The sequence below is a fragment of the Dreissena polymorpha genome, chromosome 1 (assembly GCF_020536995.1).
Source record: "Dreissena polymorpha isolate Duluth1 chromosome 1, UMN_Dpol_1.0, whole genome shotgun sequence".
In the NCBI taxonomy this organism is placed as follows: Eukaryota; Metazoa; Mollusca; class Bivalvia; order Myida; family Dreissenidae; genus Dreissena; species Dreissena polymorpha.
This window is the reverse complement of record NC_068355.1, coordinates 17,587,671-17,612,789: the sequence shown is the minus strand read 5'-3', so window position 1 is coordinate 17,612,789 and position 25,119 is coordinate 17,587,671. Positions and strand designations below refer to the sequence as shown.

The following is a 25,119-nucleotide window of genomic DNA, read 5'->3' as shown; positions in this document are numbered from 1 at the left end:
AATGAAGTAAGTAATATAGAGATTAGAACAGAACATTAAAAGAACTATCAAAATGATCTTCAGCAAACATAAGACATGGCTTACTAAGAGGCAGTTTTGAAAAGATTTAAAAACACTTAAACAATGTAATATCCGTTACTGTCAGTGTATACCAATAAGCAACATATGAACAATGTATAAGCAAGTGTGATGTAGTCAAGATGACAGTTTATCTTATTTTATTGGAAAACAAGCAAATTCATTGAATTGATATCGCCGCAAAATCTCATCTTTGATATATATACCCATGAAGATTCATGTCGATATCGTATATAATGTCTGAGATATAGCCCTGAAAAGTTTGTGACAGATGTACAGACGGATGGACAGACTAACAACACCAATTCTATATCCCTCCACCATAGGTGGGGGGTAAAAAAAGTTCAGTTAAAAATTCTTGTATATATGAATTTACCAACATGCATAATTTGTAGGGATAGATATGACAACACGAAAGTGCAAGTATTTCAAAAACAACAAGAAATGTGTTTGTCAGAAACACTATGTCCCCTTGTGCACCGCTTTGATTTAGTTTTTTTGATCTTTGACCTTGAAGGATGACCTTGACCTTTCACCACTCAAAATGTGCAGCTCCATGAGATACATATGCATGCCATATATCAAGTTGCTATCTTGAATATTGCAAAAGTTATTGCAAATGTTAAAGTTGGCGCAAACCAACCAACCAACAGACCAACAGACAGGGCAAAAACAATATGTCCCCCTTTACAGTGGTGGGGGACATAAAAATGTGACGAAAACAGAGAAACATGGAAGTGTTACATCATTAATGTTCACTGATCAATGTTCAGGCATACCTCAACAAGTGTTGGTCTTTTTTGAAGCCATTTTTCTCTCAGAGTATCCAAATCATCCCTCCGGTAAAACATGGCACCGTCTGAAATATTTACATTATTGCTTTTTTGTTAAGTAAAACATTTGAAATAATGGCAATTGTACTGAACACAAACAACACCAAAACAGGACTACTTAAGTCTAAATAGTTGAAGTAAATGTCTTTGGCAATTCCAAAATTCTGGACTTAGCTGACCAGTAATGACTTTACATTTCAGTGCTGAAAAATAATGCACGGTTGTATAATCAAATCAAATAAGCTTCACTCTGGTAAAACAGGGCTTACTAGAATGCGCAGTGTCATCCCAAATCTGCCTGCACAAGATAATCAGGAATGTCAAACTAGACGGGGTTTTCATTAAAAAACACACACAAAATTAAACAACAAATTCCATTTAAGCGCAAAGTCTAGAGCCAAATGATAACATAATCTGGGAGTAGGGACGGCACTTAATGCCCAATCATTCATCCCATTTTTTCCAAACATTAGCTCATATTTACATAAAATCCTTGGACAAAACAGAGAGGTAAAACAATCTGTTCTTCAACTTGTTAGTTCAACACCAGCCTCAGTCCTACCTTTAAGACGTTGATCGCCAGCAGCAAAGAAGAATGTTGATGGAGTGATGGGTTTGGTGGCGTCTTTAGTTCGATCAACATCCATTGACTCTACAGACTTAGTATCAGTAGGTCTTAAATATAACCAACACATAATTTTGCAATTGTTATTTTTTTACAAAGTAAGTTTTCATTAAAAAAAAACATATCAAGAGGTCAGTGAAAAATTGCAACAATAAAACTTGTGCACACTTATTCAGGTTTTTATGAGGATAAAATTAAATGGAAAGTAGTATCAGCAAAATGTATGAGTAAAAAATGGCTTTAGCCATATTTTGTTTACAGATAAAACACCTGTTATTGCTAAGTTAAGTCTATGAACTGAACTAGCACGATCAAAATGAGATGCATAAGAAAAACTCAGACGCACCGTGGTTGAGGGGCAGCAACCAATGTTTCCTCGTCATCATCAATGTATTCCTCCTCATTCTCTTCCCCACTGTCCTCTTCGTCTACTTTAAACCTGCTTTCCAGCGAGAGCTGGTCAGTCCTCAGAATGGAGGGAATCTCAACAGACAACCCGTTACCTGCAACCACATTACAGTAAAACATCACATTTCTTTCTCCATTTATCATCTAAAAACTGTTTTATGCTTTGTTGCTTTTAACAAGTCACATTGACCTTGTCACCATCCACTTAACCTGAAATCCCAAGCAAGGTACCATAATAACTTAAGTTTTTGAAAATTTAGATACAAATTTTTATTTTTTTAAATCCGACTTCAGAAAATTTTGAGACACTCTAAATATCTAAAATGGACAATCAGATACAGTTAAACAACATGAATAAAGTCCATAGTATTAATGCCTTATATCACCCCCTTGTAAAATTAAAATCTCACAATGAATGACATAGTTATGGCCCGGACAAGCTCATTTATGGCCATTTTTCACTTTCGAACTCCAAGTGTGACCTTGACCTTGGAGATAGTGACCAAATTCTTGTGCATGACACATTGTCCAATGATTGTAAACAAATGTACCAAGTAATTATAAAATCTCACAATTAATAATTAATAACATAGTAATGGCCTGGACAAGATCATTTTTGGCCATTTTTGACCTTTGAACTCACAGTATGACCTTGACCTTGGAGATATCGATGTAATTCTTTCGCGCGACACACCGGCCAATAATGGTGAACATATGTGCCAAATGATTTTAAAATCTCACAATTAATGACATGGTTATGGCCCGGACAAGATCATTTATCGCCATTTTTGACCTTTGAACTCAAAGTGAGACCTTAACCTAGGATATATCAACGTAATTCTTTCGCGCGACACATCGGCCAATGATGGTGAACAAATGTGCCAAATGATTTTAAAATCTCACAATGAACAACATAGTTTTGGCCCAGACAAGCTCATTTATGGCGATTTTTGACCTTTGAACTTAAAGTGTGACCTTGACCTTGGAGATATCAACGTAATTCTTTCGCGCGACACACCGTCCAATGATGGTGAACAAATGTGCCAAATGATTTTAAAATCTCACAATCAACGACATAGTTATTGTCGGGACAAGCTCATTTTTGATCTTTGAACTCAAAGTGTGACCTTGACCTTGGAGATATCGACCTAATTCTTTCGCGCGACACACCGCCCAATGATGGTGAACAAATTTGCCTAATGATTTTAAAATCTCACAATAAATGATAAAGTTATGGCCTGGACAAGCATTTGACCTTTGAACTCAAAGTGTGACCTTGATCTTGGAGATATCGACATAATTTTTTCACACGACACACAGTTCCATGATGGTAAACAAATGTACAAAGTTATTTTAAAGTCTAACAATAAATGACATAGTTATGGTCCGGACAAACTTTTGGTTTAAAACACACTAAGTGACTCCGTGACCTAGTTTTTGACCAGGCATGACCCATATTCAAACTTTACCTATACATCATCTAGATACAACTTGTGACCAAGTTTGGTGAAGATCGGATGAAATTTTGGGACAGACCGACCAACCGACAAAGTGACTCCTATAAAGCCCCCATTACCAATGGTAATGGGGGTATAAATACAATGCTGTATAGTAAAAATAAAGTATATACATGTGTACATATTAAAGCCTAACAATAATTTTGCATAGTTTGTGTACAAAAATTTACTACAAGGCTCTTTTTGACCAACAATCAAAGATGATCTAGAATTATCCTGTCATTAATACAATCAAATAAAAATCTGCAAACAATTTTGTGTTTGTTAGCCAGTTGTTGTCTTACACCTACATTGTTTTTACAAAAATATGGATGCATTACGTTTTGGAGCGATTAATATTTGTCACACTATTATCCTGAGGTGAAACAAGTGTTTATTCCCCAGTTTACATGGTTGTTTATCCAATAACGCAATTGTAATGGTCCATCGCCCAACGGCATTCACCTTAATCCAGTCATAAAAAACACAATGTGACACCAGACAAACGAAAACGGTTGAAAAAATCTGGTAAAGTAGCTCTGTAAAATGCACTGTCCAAAAATAAAGTCAGAAATTATTTTTGAAAACCCATATGTCAGAAAATTTAGAGTTACAAAAAATAATTATCATAAACAAGAGATGTGTTCGTCAGAAACACAATGCCCCCTATTGCGCTGCTTTGATTTAAAAAATAAATAAATTTACCTTTGACCTTGAAGGATGACCTTGACCTTGAACTTCCACCACTCAAAATGTGCAGCTTCATGAGAACGCCACTTTGAATTTTTTTGTTTGTTTGTTTGACCTTGAAGGATGACCGTGACCATCCACCACTCACGATGTGCAGCTTCATGATAATGCCGCTTTGATTTTTTTTTTCCTTCAAGGATGACCTTGACCTTGAACTTCCACCACTCACAATGTGCAGCTTCATGAGAACGCCGTTTTGAAATTATTTATTTTTTGACCTCTGACCTTGAAGGATGACCTTGACCTTCCGCCACTCAAAATGTGCAGCTTTATGATAACGCCACTTTGAACATTTTTTTTTTCTCTACCTATGATCTTGAAGGATGACCTTGACCTTTCACCACTCAAAATGTGCACCTTCATGATAACGCCACTTTGAATTTTTTTGCTGTTGTTGACCTTTGACCTTGAAGGATGACCTTGACTTTTAACTTCCACCACTCACAATGTGCAGCTTCATGAGAACGCCGCTTTGAATTATTTTTTTTGATCTTTGACCTTGAAGGATGATCTGACCTTGAACTTCCACCACTCAAAATGTGCAACTTCATGAGATACACATGCATGCCAAATATCAAGTTGTTATCTTCAATATTGAAAAAGTTATGGCCAATGTTAAAGTTTTCGGACGGACAGACGCCATATATTTGACATTTGACCTTGAAGGATGACCTTGACCTTGACCTTTCACCACTCAAAATGTTCAGCTCCATGAGATACACATGCATGCCAAATATCAAGTTGCTATCTTCAATAGTGAAAAAGTTATGTTAAGGTTTTCAGACGGATGGACAGACGCCATATATTAGACATTTGACCTGAAAGGATGACCTTGACTTTCACCTTTCACCACTCAAAATGTGCAGCTCCGTGAGATGCACATGCATGCCAAATATCAAGTTGCTATTTTCAATATTAAAAAAGTTATGGCCAATGTTTAAGTTTTCGGACGGACAGATGCCAAATATTTGACATTTGACCTTGAAAGATGACCTTGACCTTCATCTTTCACCACTAAAAATGTTCAGCTCAATGAGATACACATGCATGCCAAATATCAAGTTGCTATCTTCAATAGTGAAAAATTTATGGCCAATGTTAAAGTTTTTGGACGGACGGACGCCATATATTAGACATTTAACCTTGAAGGATGACCTTCAACTTTCACCACTCAAAATGTGCAGCTCTGTGAGATGCACATGCATGCCAAATATCAAGTTTCTATCTTCAATAATGCAAAAGTTATGGCCAACGTTAAAGTTTTTTCCGGACGACGGACAGACTGACATACACACATACTGACATACACACATACTGAAATACTGACAGACGGACAGTTCAACTGCTATATGCCACCCTACCGGGGGCATAAACAGGGGACTTCCACAAATTAGAATGTTCCGAAAACTTAAGAGTAATTACGATATAAGGTATTGCTTGCACTTTAAATACAGAATGATGTCTATGTATGAAGTATCATAACAACATCTTTATGCATTTGAAAATTAGGAGAAGGAAACCCAAAGATGACGCTGCCACAATATGCCATCAACCTATGCATCATTACCCAGACCTTTGCAAAGACAACTCAGCAGTCCTCTATAGGGTTAACCCTTTGCATACTGGGAAATTTGTCATCTGCAAAAATGTTGTCTGCTGAATTTCTAAAATTAGCATTTTCTTTGATTTTTTTCAAAGAATACTATCAGAATAGCAAACAGTTTGGATCCTGATGAGACGCCACGTTCTGTGGCGTCTCATCTGGATCCAAACTGTTTGCAAAGGCCATCGAAATTCGGTTCCAGCACTGGAAGAGTTAATGTAGTTGGGAGTTTCCAATTATTTATGTAACCATATAAAACTCAACTTTGGTCTGACAAAAATGAAATAACCTGCATAATCCTTATACGTCCTCTATCCACATATGAGTTTCATCAACCATGCTTTAGAACTGTTTGAGTTATGGCGGTTTCAAGTTTTTTCAGATGGACTGACCAGGAGTCAACCCATAGTACCATATGGTTTAACTAATATTCAGACTAGATATTAATTTTTATGTATTGAATTGCAATTGTCAGACAATTCTTTGTTTTGTATCACTAGTCTAAGAATGACTGTTTGGCACCTTCAAAGTCGTGCCCCTTGTTGCTGTCCTCATCCTCCGAGTCCTTCACCCTCCCAAAGGCCGCCAGCAGGGAGAACCCAGCACTTCCTGTCCTCTCCTGGGACCTGGGTGCAAAGGCCTCTTTCAGGGACTCTGAGATCTCATAGAACTTCTCCTTGCCTACCTCAGGCATGGGTTCTTCAGAGGGCTGGGCTTCTGCGCTTTCCTTTGCTTCACTCTCATCGTTTGGTGACCTATGAAAATAAGAGGGGTAACAAAATGGGGTTTTAACCCTTTGCATGCTGGGAAATTTGTCTTCTGCTAAAATGTTGTCTGCTGAATTTCTAAAATTAGCATTTTCTTCGATTTTTTCAAAAAATACTATAAGAATAGCAAACAGTTTGGATCCTTATGAGATGCCATGTTCTGTGGCGTCTCATCTGGATCCAAACTGTTTGCAAAGGCCTTCAAAGTTTGGTTCCAGCACTTAAAAGAGTTAATTCATATTATGATTTTTGTCAAGACATAGGCTATCATTATCTGGTGACCTACAGCAAAATGAGGCTTAAAATAATAATCCTTCAAATGACATTGTTTCACTATTGCCATGTGTTAGCTGATTACGAAAAAAGAGATTTACCAATCAATTGTCCTACAACATAGCTTCTCCAGATTAAACAACTGGTTGTTTTACAACAAATAATGCTATTACATAGCTTTTTAATATATGAGCCTTTTGTCTGTGAACATCCCTTTCAATCAATAACTGCACAACTTTAATTGACATTTATCTGTACACATGTTTTATAATGAAATGCTATATCCTATTTGCACATTGTTACGTTTACAATAGTTGAAATGACATGATCAAATAAACAAGAACTAGTGGTTACTTCAGAGAGTCAGCAGCCTTGTCTTTCTTGGGTTCCATTTTCATCTCAAACCCCTTGTGTTCCTCCTTAGACGGATCATACTTCAGTGTTGCTATGTCCCTGCAGAAATTAATTATTTATTTTTTAAAGGTCACAGTGACCTTGATCTTTGACCTAGTGACCCAAAAATGGGTGTGGCATGTAGAACTCATCAAGGTGCATCTACATATGACGTTTCAAAGTTGTAGGTGGAAGCAATTTGATTTTAGAGCCAATGTTCCAAACCTTAACCAAATGTTAAGGTTCCAGCACGGCGCGGACAGCGGACGACACGATGAGCTGGCTATGACAATACCTCGGGTTTTCTCTGAAAACGCCGGGCTAAAAAATGTTTCATTTTTTGCAATCTTCATTTGATATTTTGTAAGTCTGTTTATTTTTATTTTTACTGAATTTAACCTCAATCAGGGATATAATTGCAGTCGATCTTTATATCTTTCCGGGAAAGCTGGTTTACAAGTAAAATATGACTGACAACTGCCCTTCTTCTTTCAGATCCATTTTTGAAATAATATCATAATAGAGATCAGTAAAACAATATCAAGCATAATAAGGAAGTATTATTGTTCAATTTAATTACATTCAATAACTAAACTCAAAGCACAGCCTTGAAATTGAGACCAATGAATACACAGTTGGATGATAAATAAGTAACAAAGACATCAAGGAAAAGTTCAACTTAGCAGCAGATGTATAATATGTAAAATCTGAATTAGAGCCTGTCATACACAGAAACAGACATGTGATCAGTCCAACATAAATCGAGTCTATTCTGAGAAAACTGGGCAAAATGCATGTGCATAAAGTGGTGTTCCAGTTTAGCCTGTGCAATCTGCACAGGCTAATCATGGACGACACTTTCCGCTTTTATGACATTTTTCATTTAAATTCTTAGCAAAAATCCAATTTAGGCGGAAAGTGTCTAATTAAGAACGACACGTTACGCACATGCATTATGCCCAGTTTTCTCAGAACGCGACACAATTAATCCAAACAGAGACATTTGTGATCCATCACACAGTGGGGGATATCACATTAGGTTGTGCTCAGCTGCCTTCATATAGCCTCTATACAAAAGGTAAAACATTGACATGTATGTTTTTACACCAAATGTAACATAGGTATGAGACTGGCTCTAGTAAAAAGGATGCATGTGTGTAAAGTATTGTCCCAGATTAGCCTGTGCAGTCTGCATGTGTGTACAGTATTGTCCCAGATTAGCCTGTGCAGTCTGCATGTGTGTACAGTATTGTCCCAGATTAGCCTGTGCAGTCTGCATGTGTGTACAGTATTGTCCCAGATTAGCCTGTGCAGTCTGCATGTGTGTACAGTATTGTCCCAGATTAGCCTGTGCAGTCTGCATAACCAAATCAGAAACTACACTCTCCGCTTGTATTATATTTTTCGTTTAAAGGCAGACTTTTTTTAGCAAACATCCAGTCTAAGTGGAAAAAGTTATCCCTGATTAGCATGTGCAGCCTGAACCGGCTGATCTCGGACTTCACGTTGATCACATGGATTAAGCCCCGTTTCCCCAGAGCGAGACCGGTACCTGAATGTGGCCTTGAGGCGGGCCTGCCTGCTAACAGCCTTCACATTCTTCACGCCCACTATGGACTGCAAGATCTGCAGGGACCGCACCCTCTCACCCTCAACATCCCCTGTGTCATTGGCAGCAGCTCCTGAGGTAATGGTTACAAATCATCATTCATGACTTCTTGTAAAATTATTTAAAAAAACAAGATATGTGTTTTTCAGAAACACTATGTTCCCTTCTGCGCCGCTTTGAAGCTATATATTTGATCTTGAAGGATGACCTTGACCTTCCGCCACTCAAAATGTGCAGCTCCATGAGATACACATGCATGCCAAATATGAAGTTGCTATCTTCAATATTGCAAAAGGTATGGCAAAATGTTAAAGTTGTGGCAAACACACAAACCAACCAACCAACAGACAGGGAAAAAACAATATGTCCCCCACTATAGTGGTGGGGGACATAAATACACCAATTGCAGAGTCACATTAATATGGGTAAATCCTTTCGGTCATTTTATGAGCATTGCTGAGAAATGAAAACTTAGACTTAACCTTGAGTTATTATTCAAGGCATTGTCAAAAGAAGGTTCTGTCAGTTATGTCTGCCAAGTAGTAGTGCATGTATTTATCTATCTTCATTTCATTACTATGAAATGAAGATTAAAAGTGACCAGCAACATAATAACAATAGACTACAGTTGTTTTTGTTCAGAAATATTAACCAAACACTGATATTTACTATAAAATTCGTTCTTACTTTAAACATACCAGTAAAGAGGTTAGAGTGTTGTCACTGATTCTCATGGTTAATTAGTACAGCAAACACATGTTATCACTATAGTATATGATACATAACGTGTTCTAGCAGATTAGGTCTTACTTTAAACAAGATATGTGTTTGTAAGAAACACAATGCCCTATACTGAGCAGCTTTGAAAAAAAATTACCTTGAAGGATGACCTTGACCTTAACCTTTCACCACTCAAAATGTGCAGCTCCATGAGATAAACATGCATGCCAAATATCAAGTTGCTATCTTCAATATTACAAAAGTTTTTGCAAAAGTTTAACCAAGGTTAAAGTTTGTGATAGACAGACAGACCATACAATGACAAACAGACAGGCCAAAAACAATATACCCCCGATCATTCGATCTAGGGCCATAAAAATGCATACCCATGCATTTGTGCAAGAGTCATAAAATACCTAATATTTACTATTTACAATTCTAAATTCTAAACCCAGATCAGTCTTCAGTTAAATATTTAATTTACAAGATTAAAGAAGTTTTATTTGCGATTAGATCATGTTAAAAACCTTACGGAACTGCAAAACCATAACATGGACATCTTTTACATTATACTGTTTTTTACATGTAAATTAACAACTAAATCCTGGACATAATATAAACAAAAGCTGAACCTTCATTTTCTGAGTCCGGCTCTGCAAATCTTGCGTCCAGTTTGAATCTTTCATCATTACCAAATTGAGACTGCAGGCTAGCTAACTGCAAGGCAATGTCACAGTTACACTGCTACAGACCTTTACAAAAGCTCTCTCAATTCATGTGGCAAATTTCTCATATAACTAAATTACTTAGGGTAGGAATTTATTTTTTGTAATTTTTCAACACACATTTATAAAAAATTATAAAAAATATTTAAATATGTAAAATCTGACAATTTAGTAGAGATATGATGGCAAATTGAAAATATCATGGCTGAAAACTAAAGAGGGTTTTTTAGTATTACGGTAAGGAGAGTTGCTTTTAAAATGATACTGCGCTACATTTTGCGAATGTAACCAATAAGCAAGCAGATAACATTTGCACTTACCTTCCTCCCAGCAGAGCCTTCAAACTGCTGCTTTATGTTAAATCTGGCTATATCATCATCATCATCATCATCTGTGCTGGTGTTGCTGTCCTCACCTGAAGAAGAACTCTCAAAGAGGCGACTACTTTTATCTGGGACAGGCTGAAACAAGCAAGACAGTGGATTAACTATAGGCAGTGAAGACTACAATCAAAGTGTGTCGTTCTATCCCTTTGCATGCTGGGAAATTTGTCGTCTGCTAAAATGTCGTCTGCTGAATTTCTAAAATTAGCATTTTCTTCGATTTTTTTCCAAAGAATACTATCACAATAGCAAACAGTTTGGATCCTGATGAGACGCCACATTCTGTGGCGTCTCATCTGGATCCAAACTGTTTGCAAAGGCCTTCAAAATTCGGTTCCCGCACTGAAAGGGCTATACAATGATTCTTCTTTGAATTGAGTCGCGTTCTGAGAAAACTGGGCATAATGCTTGTGCGTAACTTGTCCGCACAGGCTAATCAGGGACGACACTTTCAGCTTTTATGGTATTTTTAGTTTCAAGAAAGTCACTCCTTACCAAAAATCAAGTTTAGGCAGAAAGTGTCGTCCCTGATTAGCCTGTGTGGACTCCACAGGCTAATCTGGAATGACACTTCACGCATTGATTTTGGTCAAAGGAACAAATGTTGTTTTTTACAATTTGTTTTGCTTAATATTTCAGGTAGATTTTTATAGAAAACCATACTTTCACAAACCTCAAGCCACACTGATGCATCAATTCTGAAAACTTCAATCTAACAGACATAAATAAAGGACTGTAATGTTACATTTAGTTGGCAACTTAATTCCCAGCATTATATATGAAATTATTAACATTTTGAAATTAAACAGATTTAAAACCCTCAAATTCATAAAAAGTTAACATTGATTGGAGAGTAGGCTTAATTAAACCACAAACAGGAAATATACCCTTATTTTAATATACACAATAATGGCCTTACCTTAATAGGTGTGTCACTGGTTTCCATTGAAACAGTGCGTGTGGTTAATTCTTCTTCAGAATCATCAGAATCAAAGACAATCTTCTTGTTAGTGAAGACACCTTTATCCTGCAATTAGATGATTGTGAAAAGCTATGCAATCTATTCATAAGCAATGCAAACTTTATAGGAGTATATAAACAACATAGGAGTGTAAAAACAATTTATTTATGAACCTTAAAGAAAAAGCAGTGGGTTAAAGTACAATTCTAGTTCAGTGCACAATTCTTGTCTTTCTGCTGTAATCATTAAACAGAAATCAATGTTCACTTTTTTACTTGATGAAAAACAAAACAAGTTGACACAATAACATTAAACATTTACTTATTTACACTACGGTCTGTAAATGCCACAAAAGAACTGGATGATGTGAAAACACTCCAGGATCCTTATGAATAATGGTTATATTAACTTTAAAAAGACCTAAACATAAATTTAAGAACACAACTATACTAACAGTGGAAGCTAGGGCTTTCTGGATAGCAGTCTTCTGATCCAAGGCCTCTATCTTCCTCTGCTTCAAGGCTTCTAAGCGCTTCTTATCTGAATCTTTACTACTTTCCACCTTCTGTGACTTCGATTGGGTTTTAGATATCACCTTCTTGGTCTCCATTACATTTTTAATTTGCTCCTCTTTTGCCTGTTTTGCTTTTAAAACTGCGTTGTTTGTGGTGGAAGTTTGTTTTATTTCCATTTCCCGTTCATTACTGTCTTCGCTGATACTACTACTTGAGGTACTATCACACTTATCTACAGTTTTCATTACCAATGCATTACAGGAGCTATTAGATAACACTTTTTCTTTACTTGATTCATCACTGTCAGAATGATCATCACTTATTTCACCACTTGAAACAATGCCACTCTTCTTAACAACTTTTAAACTAAGAGAAGTATTCTCTTTTGTTTTCATAGAATAAATGTCATTAGTAAGCCCTGTTAATTGCAGGTCATCTTGTTTGACTGGTTTTGTTTCAGTATCAGAGATTGCACTGTCATCATCAGATGAAGTATCATCGCTGGAAAAACATGTACCTTCAATCAGGCTTTTGTTGGCATTAGAGACTTTCATTTCATGTTGAGTCATAGTTTTAACCTCTTCTTTTCTTTTATATGGACTTGCACTGCTTAATACATTTCTCTCAATCGGATGACACATTTTTGTTTGTGACAAGTTTTTATTAGACTTACAGGTTTCTGAAATTACTTTTTTCATTTCCTCAGCAATTATATTTTTGAAACCACTTTCACATTCATCTTCACTACTATCATAATTTGATACTGTTGACTCACTTTTACTGCCCTCCTCTTCATCTGTATCATCTTCATTATCATCCTCATCACTGCTTCCAACAATTGATGCTTTATCCTTTTTCTTCTGATGGTTTTCATTTACATTTGTTGGTACTGGCAGTAATGATTTCTCATGTGTATGCTGCAATGATTCAAACCTTTCAGAGTCTCCAAAAACGATTTTAGTATCAGATATTGCACTGTCATCATCATATGAAGTATCATCGCTGGAAATACATGTACCTTCAATCAGGCTTTTGTTGGCATTAGAGACTTTCATTTCATGTTGAGTCACAGTTTTAACCTCTTCTTTTCTTTTATATGGACTTGCACTGCTTAATACATTTCTCTCAATCGGCTGACACATTTTTGTTTGTGACAAGTTTTTATTAGACTTACAGGTTTCTGAAATTACTTTTTTCATTTCCTCAGCAATTATATTTTTGAAACCACTTTCACATTCATCTTCACTACTATCATAATTTGATACTGTTGACTCACTTTTACTGCCCTCCTCTTCATCTGTATCATCTTCATTATCATCCTCATCACTGCTTCCAACAATTGATGCTTTATTCTCTTTCTTCTGATGGTTTTCATTTACATTTTTTGGTACTGACAGTAATGATTTCTCATGTGTATGATGCAATGATTCAAACCTTTCAGAATCTCTAAAAACGATTTTTGTATTCTGTACCTGATAAGAGAAAGGCATCTTGTCCTTTTGCTTATTCATTTCAATTTTTCTCAACTCAATTTTAGCAAATTGCTCAAAATCATCAATTTCATCCTCTTCATCACCACTCTCATACTTATATCTAGACCAGGGCCTTTCATTACCTACATGCACACTTTTATGGACCTGATCACTACCTGCCACCTCCCCTGCAGAAAATTCATACCCTACATGCTGCCCTGACAACCAGCTTTGAACCTGCTTTCCTTTTGCCAGCATCTTCTGGTCTGTGTGAATGTCAAGTTTGAGTTTCTTTTTTAAAATCACATCGTCTGTGTCTCCAGAAGATACACTGTTTTCATCTGGATTTCTCAACATTTTGTTGCTGTCTGCATTTCCTGTGGTTGGATTTTTCTTTTTAGAACCTGTGTCAGTCGAGCTTTTATTTTCACTTTTACCAGATTTAGATGTATTTAGACCTATACTATTTTTCGATGCATCCATATGTTTAGGCATATTAAGCAGTGTTTTTCCTTTAGGCATTTTGTCAGGTGTTTTTCTTTCCTGCTTCATGTGCATGTCTTCAGCTTTCTTTATAGTCTTGATCACTTCTACAACTGAATCTTTGGTCACTGTGTCAAAGATTTTTTTGCTTTGTGTGTTTTGGTAAAGTGCCTTTGTGCCACCAAAAGCTTTAAGCTTTTGTTTACCTTTAACAATTCTAACATTTATCTGTGGTGTTTCCAAGCTTACAAATGTAGCAGAACCTTTATCGGATAGTTGGTTATTGGCACTTGGAGATTTAATAATTGTCTGTTCATTTTCAGATGCATTATTGTGGAAATAAGCAATCTTTGACTTTTCAATAGGCTTGTTTTTAGATAAACCTTTCTTTCCAGCACTGGATTGCATGCTGATCAACTTTTGCTTTGATATTTTACTGAAATTATTTTGATTTGAATCAACTTCAGAATCAGAATCAAATCTTGCCAGTTCTGGTACTTCATTACCCAATTCAACATCACTATCAGCAAAATCAACTATTTTCTGTTCAACCACGGAGCCCACAGTCAATGGAACCACCTCTAACTGGTTTTCTTTCATTTTCCTCTCTTTCTCCAGCCTCTCACTGTTAGCAAGTACTTCCTTGATCCGTTTTTCCATTTCACTTTTATCTACCAGATTCTTAATTTTTCTACTTTGTACTTCAGGGAATTCTCCTTTTCTCTTTTTTGTTATCTCTGAGTCTGTGTCCTCCATCTCCCAAGTAAGGCTGGACACGTTTAGTTCACCCATTGAAATGTCTTCAGTGAACCTCTTAAGGTTGTGGGTCAGTTTGGAAGGGTCCACTTTCAGCAACTGTCAATAGCATGATAACTAAATAAGGGCATAGGAGCGTGACAATCTATGATTTTTAAATTTATCTTTGTTTCAAAAAACATAACTGGCCACAAGGTTCGGTAAACTAGTTACATTAACAAGAAATATGCCAATAACTAGTAAACAACAACAAATATGCTCTAGACCTGATTTTTTTGCCAACCAGTCTTCTTAAAATGTATGCCTTGGCCTCAAAAAATTAAACTTGCTTTGCCACAGCACAAACTGATTTTGGTAGGGACTGTTAAAATTGTTTTTTTCTTCTGAATACTTAGAATCACAATCAAACATTGTTTAAAAAAATAACCATTGTCACTAAAGAGATCAAAAAGGAATAGTTTTTGTTCCTGGCATAGCAGCCATGCTAAGTTCAAGGGCACATAAGTAGAAAATAAATGGATGACTAAGGGTTAAAAAGTTTTTGTTTGCACATGTTCACTACATATTGACATATTTCAAGGTTTAAATTACTATGAATTCAATTGCTTGAGAAATGAGGAGGATGTTTGCCTTGCAAACATGAAACATGTTATGCTTTTTTAATGGCTAGGTCCCATATACCCCTCCTTTACTTTGTAACATATAACTTACAGCTCAAGTAACTTTATATAAGTAGTATAAATTTATGCAAACATTTTAAAGCAATGTATTTTTCCAAATGGATGTCTTCAGTTAAAAAAAGGATATTCAAAACTCCTCACCTTTTTAGTGCCTGATTTCTTAACGTTAACAACTGGCAATACCCTGCCATATTTTCCAACAATCCAGTCCTGGAATAAACAAATCAGTTAACGCACCAGACATAGATTTATTTCAGTAACATAATCATCATTATCATTTTAAATTTTATTGTAGCCTGAACCTGAACAATTTTTAATTTCTTAATGATAAGAACACAGCAAACTTTAATGACGATCATACAATGTACTATCTGCCATTTTGTTTTTAAAAGCTTTGTCCATAAGTACACTATGCATCTGTACAAATATTATTGAAGCTCTATCGAATGTTATCTTTTGTTATGCAATTAACAGGCATATATTTAGGATTATTATAAATGCGCATGTTATTAGATAGTGAGACAATATAATCGAGAATACAGATATGGCTCCATTCGATTTTCATACAGATTGTAGGAAAAAATGTCAGAAAGAATTTGATGCAAGCTATTTTATCTACTTTTCTATTTTCTGATATTCATCATAATATACTGATACCTAGGTAAACAACTTTATTAAGGTTGTCTTTTTATATTTTTGAAATTCCCAAATTTTTGTCATTCAGCTTAACGCATGCAAGTCGAGGTTGGTGCTAAGGAAAAAAAGTAGTAGCCAAATTTCAGCGCTACGATGACGACCCACATATCAGCTAATTTGTTCTTAATATTAGTGCAGACTAACAAAGAATGAACAACATCATTATTTTCTTAAATTTATTGGTATCAACTAGCATTGTATTACAATATCAAACCACATTTAAACAAGAGATTGCCAAGCAATATGGTCCCCTACCGGTGAAACTCCACCATTGTCATTAAAAATTTGTTTTATCTATTTATATTTGTTGCCATAGCAACCAGAATTTTTGATGTAGGAACAAAATGAAATGATGTGCATAATCTCCATATTGCCATCTATCCATGTTTCAAGTTTCATGAAAAAATATGGAGAACTTTTAAAGTTATCGCAGGATCCAGAAAAGTGTGACAGACTGACTGACAGACAGACTGACAGACGGAGTGCAAACCATAAGTCCCCTCCGGTTTCACCGGTAAAGGACAATAAAATATTTTCCTTTGAAATTACATGCTTCATTTATTTTATTTTCATTTCAATGTATTGACAGGAATGGTCCCCCCAACCAATATCTTTTAAACTTTATGTACTTTTCAAACAAAGTAGTCTGGTGCTTTTTGTCTCTGTAAAAATACATTAACTGCAATATATAAGTGGTAAATTATTTCATTTTTTCTATAGTTTAAATCGGTCAATACTTTCAAATTGTGTGCATTAATTCGGATGTAAATTGTTCTTTCTAACATACTACATGTATGACTTAGTTGCATGTTTATATTAAGTCTCAACACACCGTCTTCTGCAACTCGCACGCTATCCATGGGTGTAAATTGACAGACGACAGCAACAATTTCGCACTCTTATTAAAACACGGGTTATACATGTATAGTGAATGTTGAACGCGGTAGAGAAGTGCAATTGGACTTGTAGCAGAAATGTCTATCACGTGGCTGTAGAAAAACGGTGTAAATAAGTTCTATAAATAGACATGAATGAAATATTTATGTACTGGACTTAAATTGTTGCCTCATAAAATTGTTATCAGCTATTGTCTTCACTCGTCAAAAGTGTCAATTGTTTAAAGTAATTGTTTGCATTAAAAAGGTGTGATGATAATGCCAGACGCCCTCTTTAATGTACTGTTTTAATTACTGTTTTAAATTACGTAAAGGGTAAAACTGTGATTCATTGTCAATCTATTAGTGATAAACACTAATTTCGTGACCTACGTCAATAAAAAAATTATAGTCGTCAGTTAAACCTGCCCTCATGAGCGTTCTCGTAAACTGACTGGACAGTGAACATCACAGTTTGGCGACTGGAAAGTAACCAGGTAATTTCTCCTGATGCAACCGTGTCAGCATACATGACTGTGTTATGTAGCTTGAATATTTAATATGCCAGTCATGCTATCTCTTGTCAGTGGATTATCTATTACCCCATGTGTCATTTATGGCAATTACATGCGGAAGTAGGTATCGATTGCTCTGTAGGGAGTATTGATAGACTATGTTTGCGGCTATTTATACGTCCTGAAAACAGGAAGTTTGAGAATGAATTTGAAAACAAGTGACCGCGATGAAACACATGCCTCCCCCCCCCCCCTAAAAAAAAACAGGGTTTTTAACTAGTGACCTCAATTTCAATAAGTCTTAGTGTGCAACAGTGACCTTTTACCTTGTGACCACAATTTCAGTAGGGGTCATCTACTGTCCAAGGCCAATGCACATGTGAAGTATAAGGCCAATGGGTGAACCAGTTTACGAGTTATTAATGAGAAACAATTTCACACCAAGTGTGTAACAGTGACCTTGACTTTTGACCCAGTGACCCCAATTTCAATAGGGGTCATCTACTGTCCAAAGCAAATGCACATGGAAAGTATCAAGCCAATCGGTGAATCAGTTGACAAGTTATTGATCAGAAATGAGTTCAAACTTAGTGTGTAACAGTGACCTTGACCTTTGACCTAGTGACCACAATTTCAATCGGGGTCATCTACTGTCAAAGCCCAATACACGTGAAGTATCAAGCCAATTGGTAAATTGGTTGACAAGTAGTTGATCGGAAATGATTTTCACACTAAGTGACCTTTACCTTTGACCTAGTTACCCCAATTTCAATTTGGGTCATCTACTGTCCTAGGCCAATGCACATGTGAAGTATCAAGCAAAATTGGTCAATTCGTTGACAAGCTATTGATTGGAAACGATTTTCACACTTGGTGTGATAGTAACCTTGACATTTTACCTAGTGACCCCAATTCAATAGGGATCATCTTCTGTCCAAAGCCAATGCACATGTGAAGTATTAAGCAAATCGGTCGATTCATTGACAAGTTATTGATCGGAAACGATTTTCACACTTAGTGTGATAGTGACCTTAACCTTTGACCTAGTGACCCCAATTTCAATTTGAGTCATCCACTATCCAAGGCCAATGCACATGTGAAGTATCAAGCCAATTGGTGAATCAGTAGACGAGTCATTGATATTGACTTTGAACTTTGACCTAGTGACCCAAATTTCAATAGGGGTCATCAACTGTCCAAGGCCAATGCACATGTAAAGTATCAAGCCAATCAGTCAATTTGCTGACGAGTTATTGATCAGAAACAATTTTCATACTTAGAGTGATAGTTACCTTGACCTTTGACCTAGTGACCCCAATTTAAATAGGGGTCATCTACTGCCCAAGGCCAATGCACATGAGAAGTATCAAGCCAATCAGTCAATTGTGTGATGAGTTATTGATCGGACACGATTTTCACACTTAGTGTGATAGTAACTTTGACCTTTGACCTAGTGACTTCAATTCCGATAGGGGTTATCTACTGTCCAAGGACAATTCATATGTGAATTATCAAGCCAATCTGTCTATTTGTTGACGAGTTATTGATCGGAAACCACTTAGTGTGATAGTGACCTTGACTTTTGACCTAGTGACTTTAATTTCAATAGGGGTCATTTACTGTCCAAGGCCAATGCACATGTGAAGTATCAAGCCAATTGGTCAAATGATCATTCACCAGCTGTCTATCAAACTGAGGTAATAATCAATAAGATTTAGTTTATTGCGGCCACAAAGACTGTCTGAGTAATGGAATAAGCATTTTATGAAAATATAACTTAGTGGGCGGAGCGATCGCGTATATGGCGACTGGTCAATTGGTTGACAAGTTATTGATAGGAAACGATTTTCACACTTAGTGTGATAGTGACCTTGACCTTTGAACTAGTGATCCTTATTTTAATAGGGGTTATCTACTGTCCAAGGCCAATGCACATGTGAAGTATCAAGCCAATCAGTCAATTGGTTGCTGAGTAATTGAATGGAAACGATTTTCACACTAAGTGTGATAGTAACTTTGACCTAGTGACCTCAATTTCGATAGGGGTCAGCTTCTGCTCAAGGACAATGCATATGTGAAGTATCAAGCCAATGGGTCAATTTGTTGACGAGTTATTGATCAGAAAACACCTAGTGTGATAGTAACCTTGGCATTTGACCGAGTGCCCTCAATTTTAATAGGGGTCATCTACTGTCCAAGGCCAATGCACATGTGAAGTATCAAGCCAATTGGTTGACGAGTTATTGATCGAAAACCAACTGATCTACCAACATTCACACTGGTCTAGTGACAGGTCTTCTGACAAACAGACCAACCTAAACAATATACCCCTTCTTCAAAGAGGGGCATAAAAAGGATCTTTGTTTTTCAAATCTTATTTTTGATCGCCAACCAGGAATTGTAATCGCCAAATGCAGCAAAACCATACCAAGACACAGTGTAGTTTGAGTGTATTGCGGTATACAGATATACCAGTATATCGTTGAACACTTTGTTGAAAGTACAACAATCAATTTTATGTGTGAGCACACAATACCCATTATATGAATAAGTAAAACAATCAGATGAAACCAAAAATCATCAATGCCCATCTTACATCAACATCTGATCTTAAAAATCATTATCATAGGATATAATTGGATTACATTCATTAAAAAAAAACTTCCATGCTTATAAAGTTCTTAAATCTGATGAGTTAACATAATGACATTTTTTTAATTAAGAACATCAGCTTGCCCCATGACGCTCGCTTGGTTATTATTGACTCAGGTTCTACTTACAGGTACCTTGGGTACTCTTAAGTATACTTTATTGTACCCTGGTTCAGAACATATACTAACATGTACCCAACCAATTTAGACTGTACTCGAGTTTAATTGCGGCCATAAGTCCAATGTCGTTAAACACGCTATGGAATACAAAATTAAACTCTTTGAACAAAATCTGCCCTATCATGCTTTGGTCATGTAGAGGCCATTTTACAAAATACATGCATTGATTTTTTTTTTAACAATATTAATTTGAAACAAGAGATGTGTTTGTCAGAAACACAATGCCCACTATTGTGCCGCTTTGAAGCCATATATTTGACCTTGAAGGATGACCTTGACCTTTCACCACTCAAAATGTGCAGCTCCATGAGATACACATGCATGCCAAATATCAAGTTGCTTCAATATTGCAAAAGTTATCGCAAAACTTTAACCAAGGCTAAAGTTTTGGGACAGAATGACAGACAGACATGCCAAAAAGAATATAACCCCGATCATTCGATCAGGGGGCATAAAAAATCAGCTGACACCGACAAATTAAGCGTTAGAATTCACAGGTCATTTCAGTATATTTTCCATACCATGGGTACATTTAAGTAGCTCCCGAGCCAAAAAGGATGAATCCAGCACCAATGACTGCGAATATTCCCCATGTGAAACAAAGTTTCAATCTTAAGATATTGAACTAGTGACAATCAAAGCTGTATCATTTGTCAATATTTTCAGTTGAGACTACTAGATGTGGTTCTCATTTGCCAGTATTATCTCAATCTGTTTGGTCAATATTTTATGATCGAGATTATTACAAGCGTTTTGATTGGTCAATATTTTCTGTTGACACTAAGTTTGTGATTGAGAATGTTGCAGTCATTCTGTCAGTAGGGTACCTGTTCACCAGGAATGGCAGTGCCAGGAGGCGCTCCTTTCATCTGGAATTTCTCTACCCCAGGAATTCCTGAAAGTCGGTCCTGAACAATAGCCTTTGTCTTAGTGGACTTCTGGACCTTGTTTTCCACAGCTGTGCCCTCTATCTGTTGTTTTCGCTCTTGTTCTAATCTATAAATTAATTAATAATCAATTGAGTGAAAATTGTATCTAACAATTTAATTTAACAAGAGGGCTAGAGGTCACTCACCTTTGCACATAACGGTACTTCAGGGAACTAAACTGCTCTAAGCAACTTTTGAGATGTTTCTGGAACCGTTTTCAAACTTTGCCAAAATATCAACTATAAAGTTAACATGGTTTTACTATAGTAATATAAGGAACAAGAGCTGTCTCCATAGGATGACATATGCCCCCAATAAACGCTTTGATAGAGGTTATTGAAATCCACTAAGTGACCCCGTGACCTAGTTTTTTACCCCGCATGACCCATATTCGAACTTGACCTAGATATTGTCTAGATACAACTTCTTACTAAGTTTGGTAAAGATCGGATGAAAACTATTTGAATTAGAGAGCTGACACGAAAAGTGTGACAGACTGATAGACAGACGAACAGTGCCATAACTATATACCCCCTTTTCTTCGAAAGGGGGCATAAAAATGCCCACACCCTGGTGGCCATGATTTTACAGGAATCATTTTCGGTTTCAGCTCAGACTTCATTGAATAAAACGAATCTTCTCATCAAGTTTCAGGAAGATTTGATGAAAAATGTGACTTGTAGAGTGTTAACAAGATTTTACTAAATTCATATAAGGAAAAATGCCAGGCATCTTGCTGGCCAATTTTTTTTAACCATTTTCAAATTCGTCCGAGGCATTGATGAAACAAATATTCCGACCAAGTTTCATGAAGATTGGACAATAAATGTAATTTCTATTGAGTTAAAAAGTTTTTACTATGGCCATACAAAGAAAAATTCCCCGCCCCCTTGTGGCTATATTCTTTGACAAACCACATAAGGAACAAGAGCTGTGTTTGTGAAACACAATGCCCCTACAGCGCTTTGAAGTCCCGCAGCAACCAGAATTTCAGATAAAGGTTTAAGATAAAGAGTATTTCACTCATGACTTTTTAAGCTGATGGTAAAATACAAAATCAAAGACTTTTGCCGGAGTATTTAAAATACTCCTGCAAGTCTTTTTTTTTTTTTTTTTTATACATAAACATGCAGAAAACATTTATTAAGAATAAAGAACATCTACTCTTGTTTACATCAACATGCATTTTGAAATGGCTGATCAAATAATCTGAATTGGGGCACTGTTGGTCCAACTGATTATTGCACAAAATGCGTATGCCAATTTTTATGGTGATTTTTTCACTTATTTAAAGTATAATTCATGCGTATTTGGAAATTTTCCATGAGTATTTTAAGCAGATACACCTCTTATCTGGACCTCTGACAGCAGCAATTTAAGCAAAAACAAGGCCCATAACTTATCCAAAAATCAATGGACAAAATCTAAACTCACACTTTATCTGTAAGTCATGTTTGTTGACTCAAAAACCAACTTGTGACCCAAATTTCAATATGGGCCATCTACTGTCCAAGGCCAATGCGCATGTGAAGCATCAAGCCAATTGGTCAATTTGTTAATGAGTCATTGATCTGATTTTTACACTTATTGTGACATTAACCTTGACATTTGACCTTGTGACCCAAATTTCAATAGGGGTCATCTACTGCCCAAAGCCAATGCACATGGGATGTATCTAGCAAATCAGTGAATAGGTTGAATAGTTTTTGATCAAAAACAATGTCACACTTAGTGTGACAGTGACCTTGACTTTTGACCCCAATATTGATAGGGGCCATCTATGATCAAAAGCCAATGCATATGGGAAGTACTAAGCCAATCAGTTCCTATGTCCATAAGTTATTGATCGGAAACAATTTTCACTCTTAGTGTGACAGTAACCTTTGACCTAGTGATCCCAATTTTAAAAGGGAACATCAACGGCCAATGCACATGGGAAGAATAAAGCCAATTGGTCAATCCATTTGCAAGTTATTGATCAGAAACGAACTAGTCTACCAACAGACCTACCGACCGAATCCAGAAAAACAATATATCCCCTCTTCTTCGAAGGGGGGGGGGGGGGGGGGGTGGTGGGGACATAAATATGCCTCACAGCCTGGAAGCCAAGTTTTTCAACAGACCAGAACCATTTTCGAACTCATCCAAGATAACATTAGAACAAATGCTCTAACCAAGTTTCATGAAATAAGACAATAAATGTGCCTTGAAGAGTGGTAACAAAATTTAACTACAGCCATATTAGGAAAATGCCTCACCCCCTGGTGGCGATGTTTTTCAACAAACAGAAATCTTTTTCGAACTCAATCAACTTATGTTTGTGAAATATCTTCTGAACAAGTTTGATAAAGATCAGAAAATGTGGCCTCAAGAGTGTTAACAAGGCAAATCTTGACAAAGCTCAACAGGCAAAAGGCGATCATAAAAGCTCACAATGAGCACCTTGTGTTTACATTAGCTTAAAACATTTGCATTGCTCTAGCCTAGATTAGCAAAAAATGCATCATTTGGTGAATGATTGTTTTTCTATCATGCACCCATCCACCATATCCATTTGCAAATAAATCCCATGATTATTATATTTTTACATAATTTCAGTTCCAAGTTTTTATTAAATGTGACCCCCGTAAAGAATGTTACCTTTACAAACAACTAAGTTTCATAAAGATTGGACCATAAATGTGACTTTTTGAGTATTAACAAAGTTTTACTATAGCTGTTCAAGGAAAATACCCCGCCCCCAGGCGGCCATGTTTTTCAACTGACTAGAACCATTTTCGAAATCAGCCCAGATGTTATTAGTACAAATGTTCTGACTTAGTTTCATGAAGGTTGGACAATAAATGTGGTTTCTAGTAAACAAGGTTCTACTATAGTCATATAAGGAAAACTGCTCTGTTCCTTGGTGGCAAAGTTTTTCAACCAAACGGAACCATTTTCAAACTCGTTCAAGATATTATTTGGACATATGTTCTTAACAAGATTCATGAAGATTGGACTAAAAATGTGACTTCTAGAGTGTTAACAAGGTAAATGTTGACAAAGAATGACGCTCAATGTATAAAAGGGATAACAAAAGCTCACCATTAGCTAAAAAGGGGCAATATTCTGCTAAATAGGTCTGAGTTATGAAACTTGGTCACTGACTCTTTACACATATGCCATGCTTCCAATAATACATTTATAAGAAACACAAATGTGGAAGGGTGAACTTTTTGCTTAACCAATGTATTCAAAGTAACAAAAAGTTGCATGATTCTGCTAAACTACAGGTCAGAGTTATGTAACTTTCTGAGTGACTTAATACAAACTGCTTAATTCAAACTTACTTAGTGACTTAATACAATGACCCCAAACATGTGTGCAGTTTTCATGGTTTACCTGCAGTAGATTCAGTGATATGGAGATGTTGAACAAATACCCTTAACCCCAGCATTACGAAAACACTGACATCGACATTTGGGTGAGTAGTATAGATCAGACCATTAGGTGATTGCTCGCCCTAAATATCCATCCATGCTGAACTAAGCTCAAGACAAAGACTGATAAGCGAGTATGCCTAACAAAAAGGCGTCCCTTTAATACTGTTATGCAAATGTAAATATTAACAAATATCATCTCAGTGATGTTCAAATAACTTCTCATAAGTGCTATCTTAATAAGACTTTCTCCCTTTCTTCAACTATGTCAAACAAAGTAAATAAAATGCAATTTGAAACACATTAATGCATTACTTCAAGATT

The 25,119-nt window shown here is 36.3% G+C and overlaps 1 protein-coding gene across 3 annotated transcripts in view; it reads right to left on the bottom strand.

The window, feature by feature from the left end:
* Positions 1-25,119, bottom strand: part of LOC127872877 (nucleolar protein 8-like) — a 37,197-nt gene that overhangs the window by 325 nt on the left and 11,753 nt on the right. For 2 of the 3 annotated variants that reach the window (XM_052416342.1, XM_052416351.1), the window contains 12 exons: positions 21,275-21,443; positions 15,672-15,740; positions 12,079-14,949; positions 11,583-11,690; positions 10,601-10,741; positions 10,188-10,272; positions 8,779-8,908; positions 7,188-7,286; positions 6,316-6,548; positions 1,883-2,039; positions 1,474-1,586; positions 858-937 (listed from right to left, as the gene is read on the bottom strand). In XM_052416342.1, coding sequence (XP_052272302.1) covers positions 858-937; positions 1,474-1,586; positions 1,883-2,039; positions 6,316-6,548; positions 7,188-7,286; positions 8,779-8,908; positions 10,188-10,272; positions 10,601-10,741; positions 11,583-11,690; positions 12,079-14,949; positions 15,672-15,740; positions 21,275-21,443 — 4,255 coding nt within the window. The remainder of the gene's footprint in view (positions 1-857; positions 938-1,473; positions 1,587-1,882; positions 2,040-6,315; positions 6,549-7,187; positions 7,287-8,778; positions 8,909-10,187; positions 10,273-10,600; positions 10,742-11,582; positions 11,691-12,078; positions 14,950-15,671; positions 15,741-21,274; positions 21,444-25,119) is intronic. The other variant, XM_052416362.1, reaches the window with a different exon arrangement.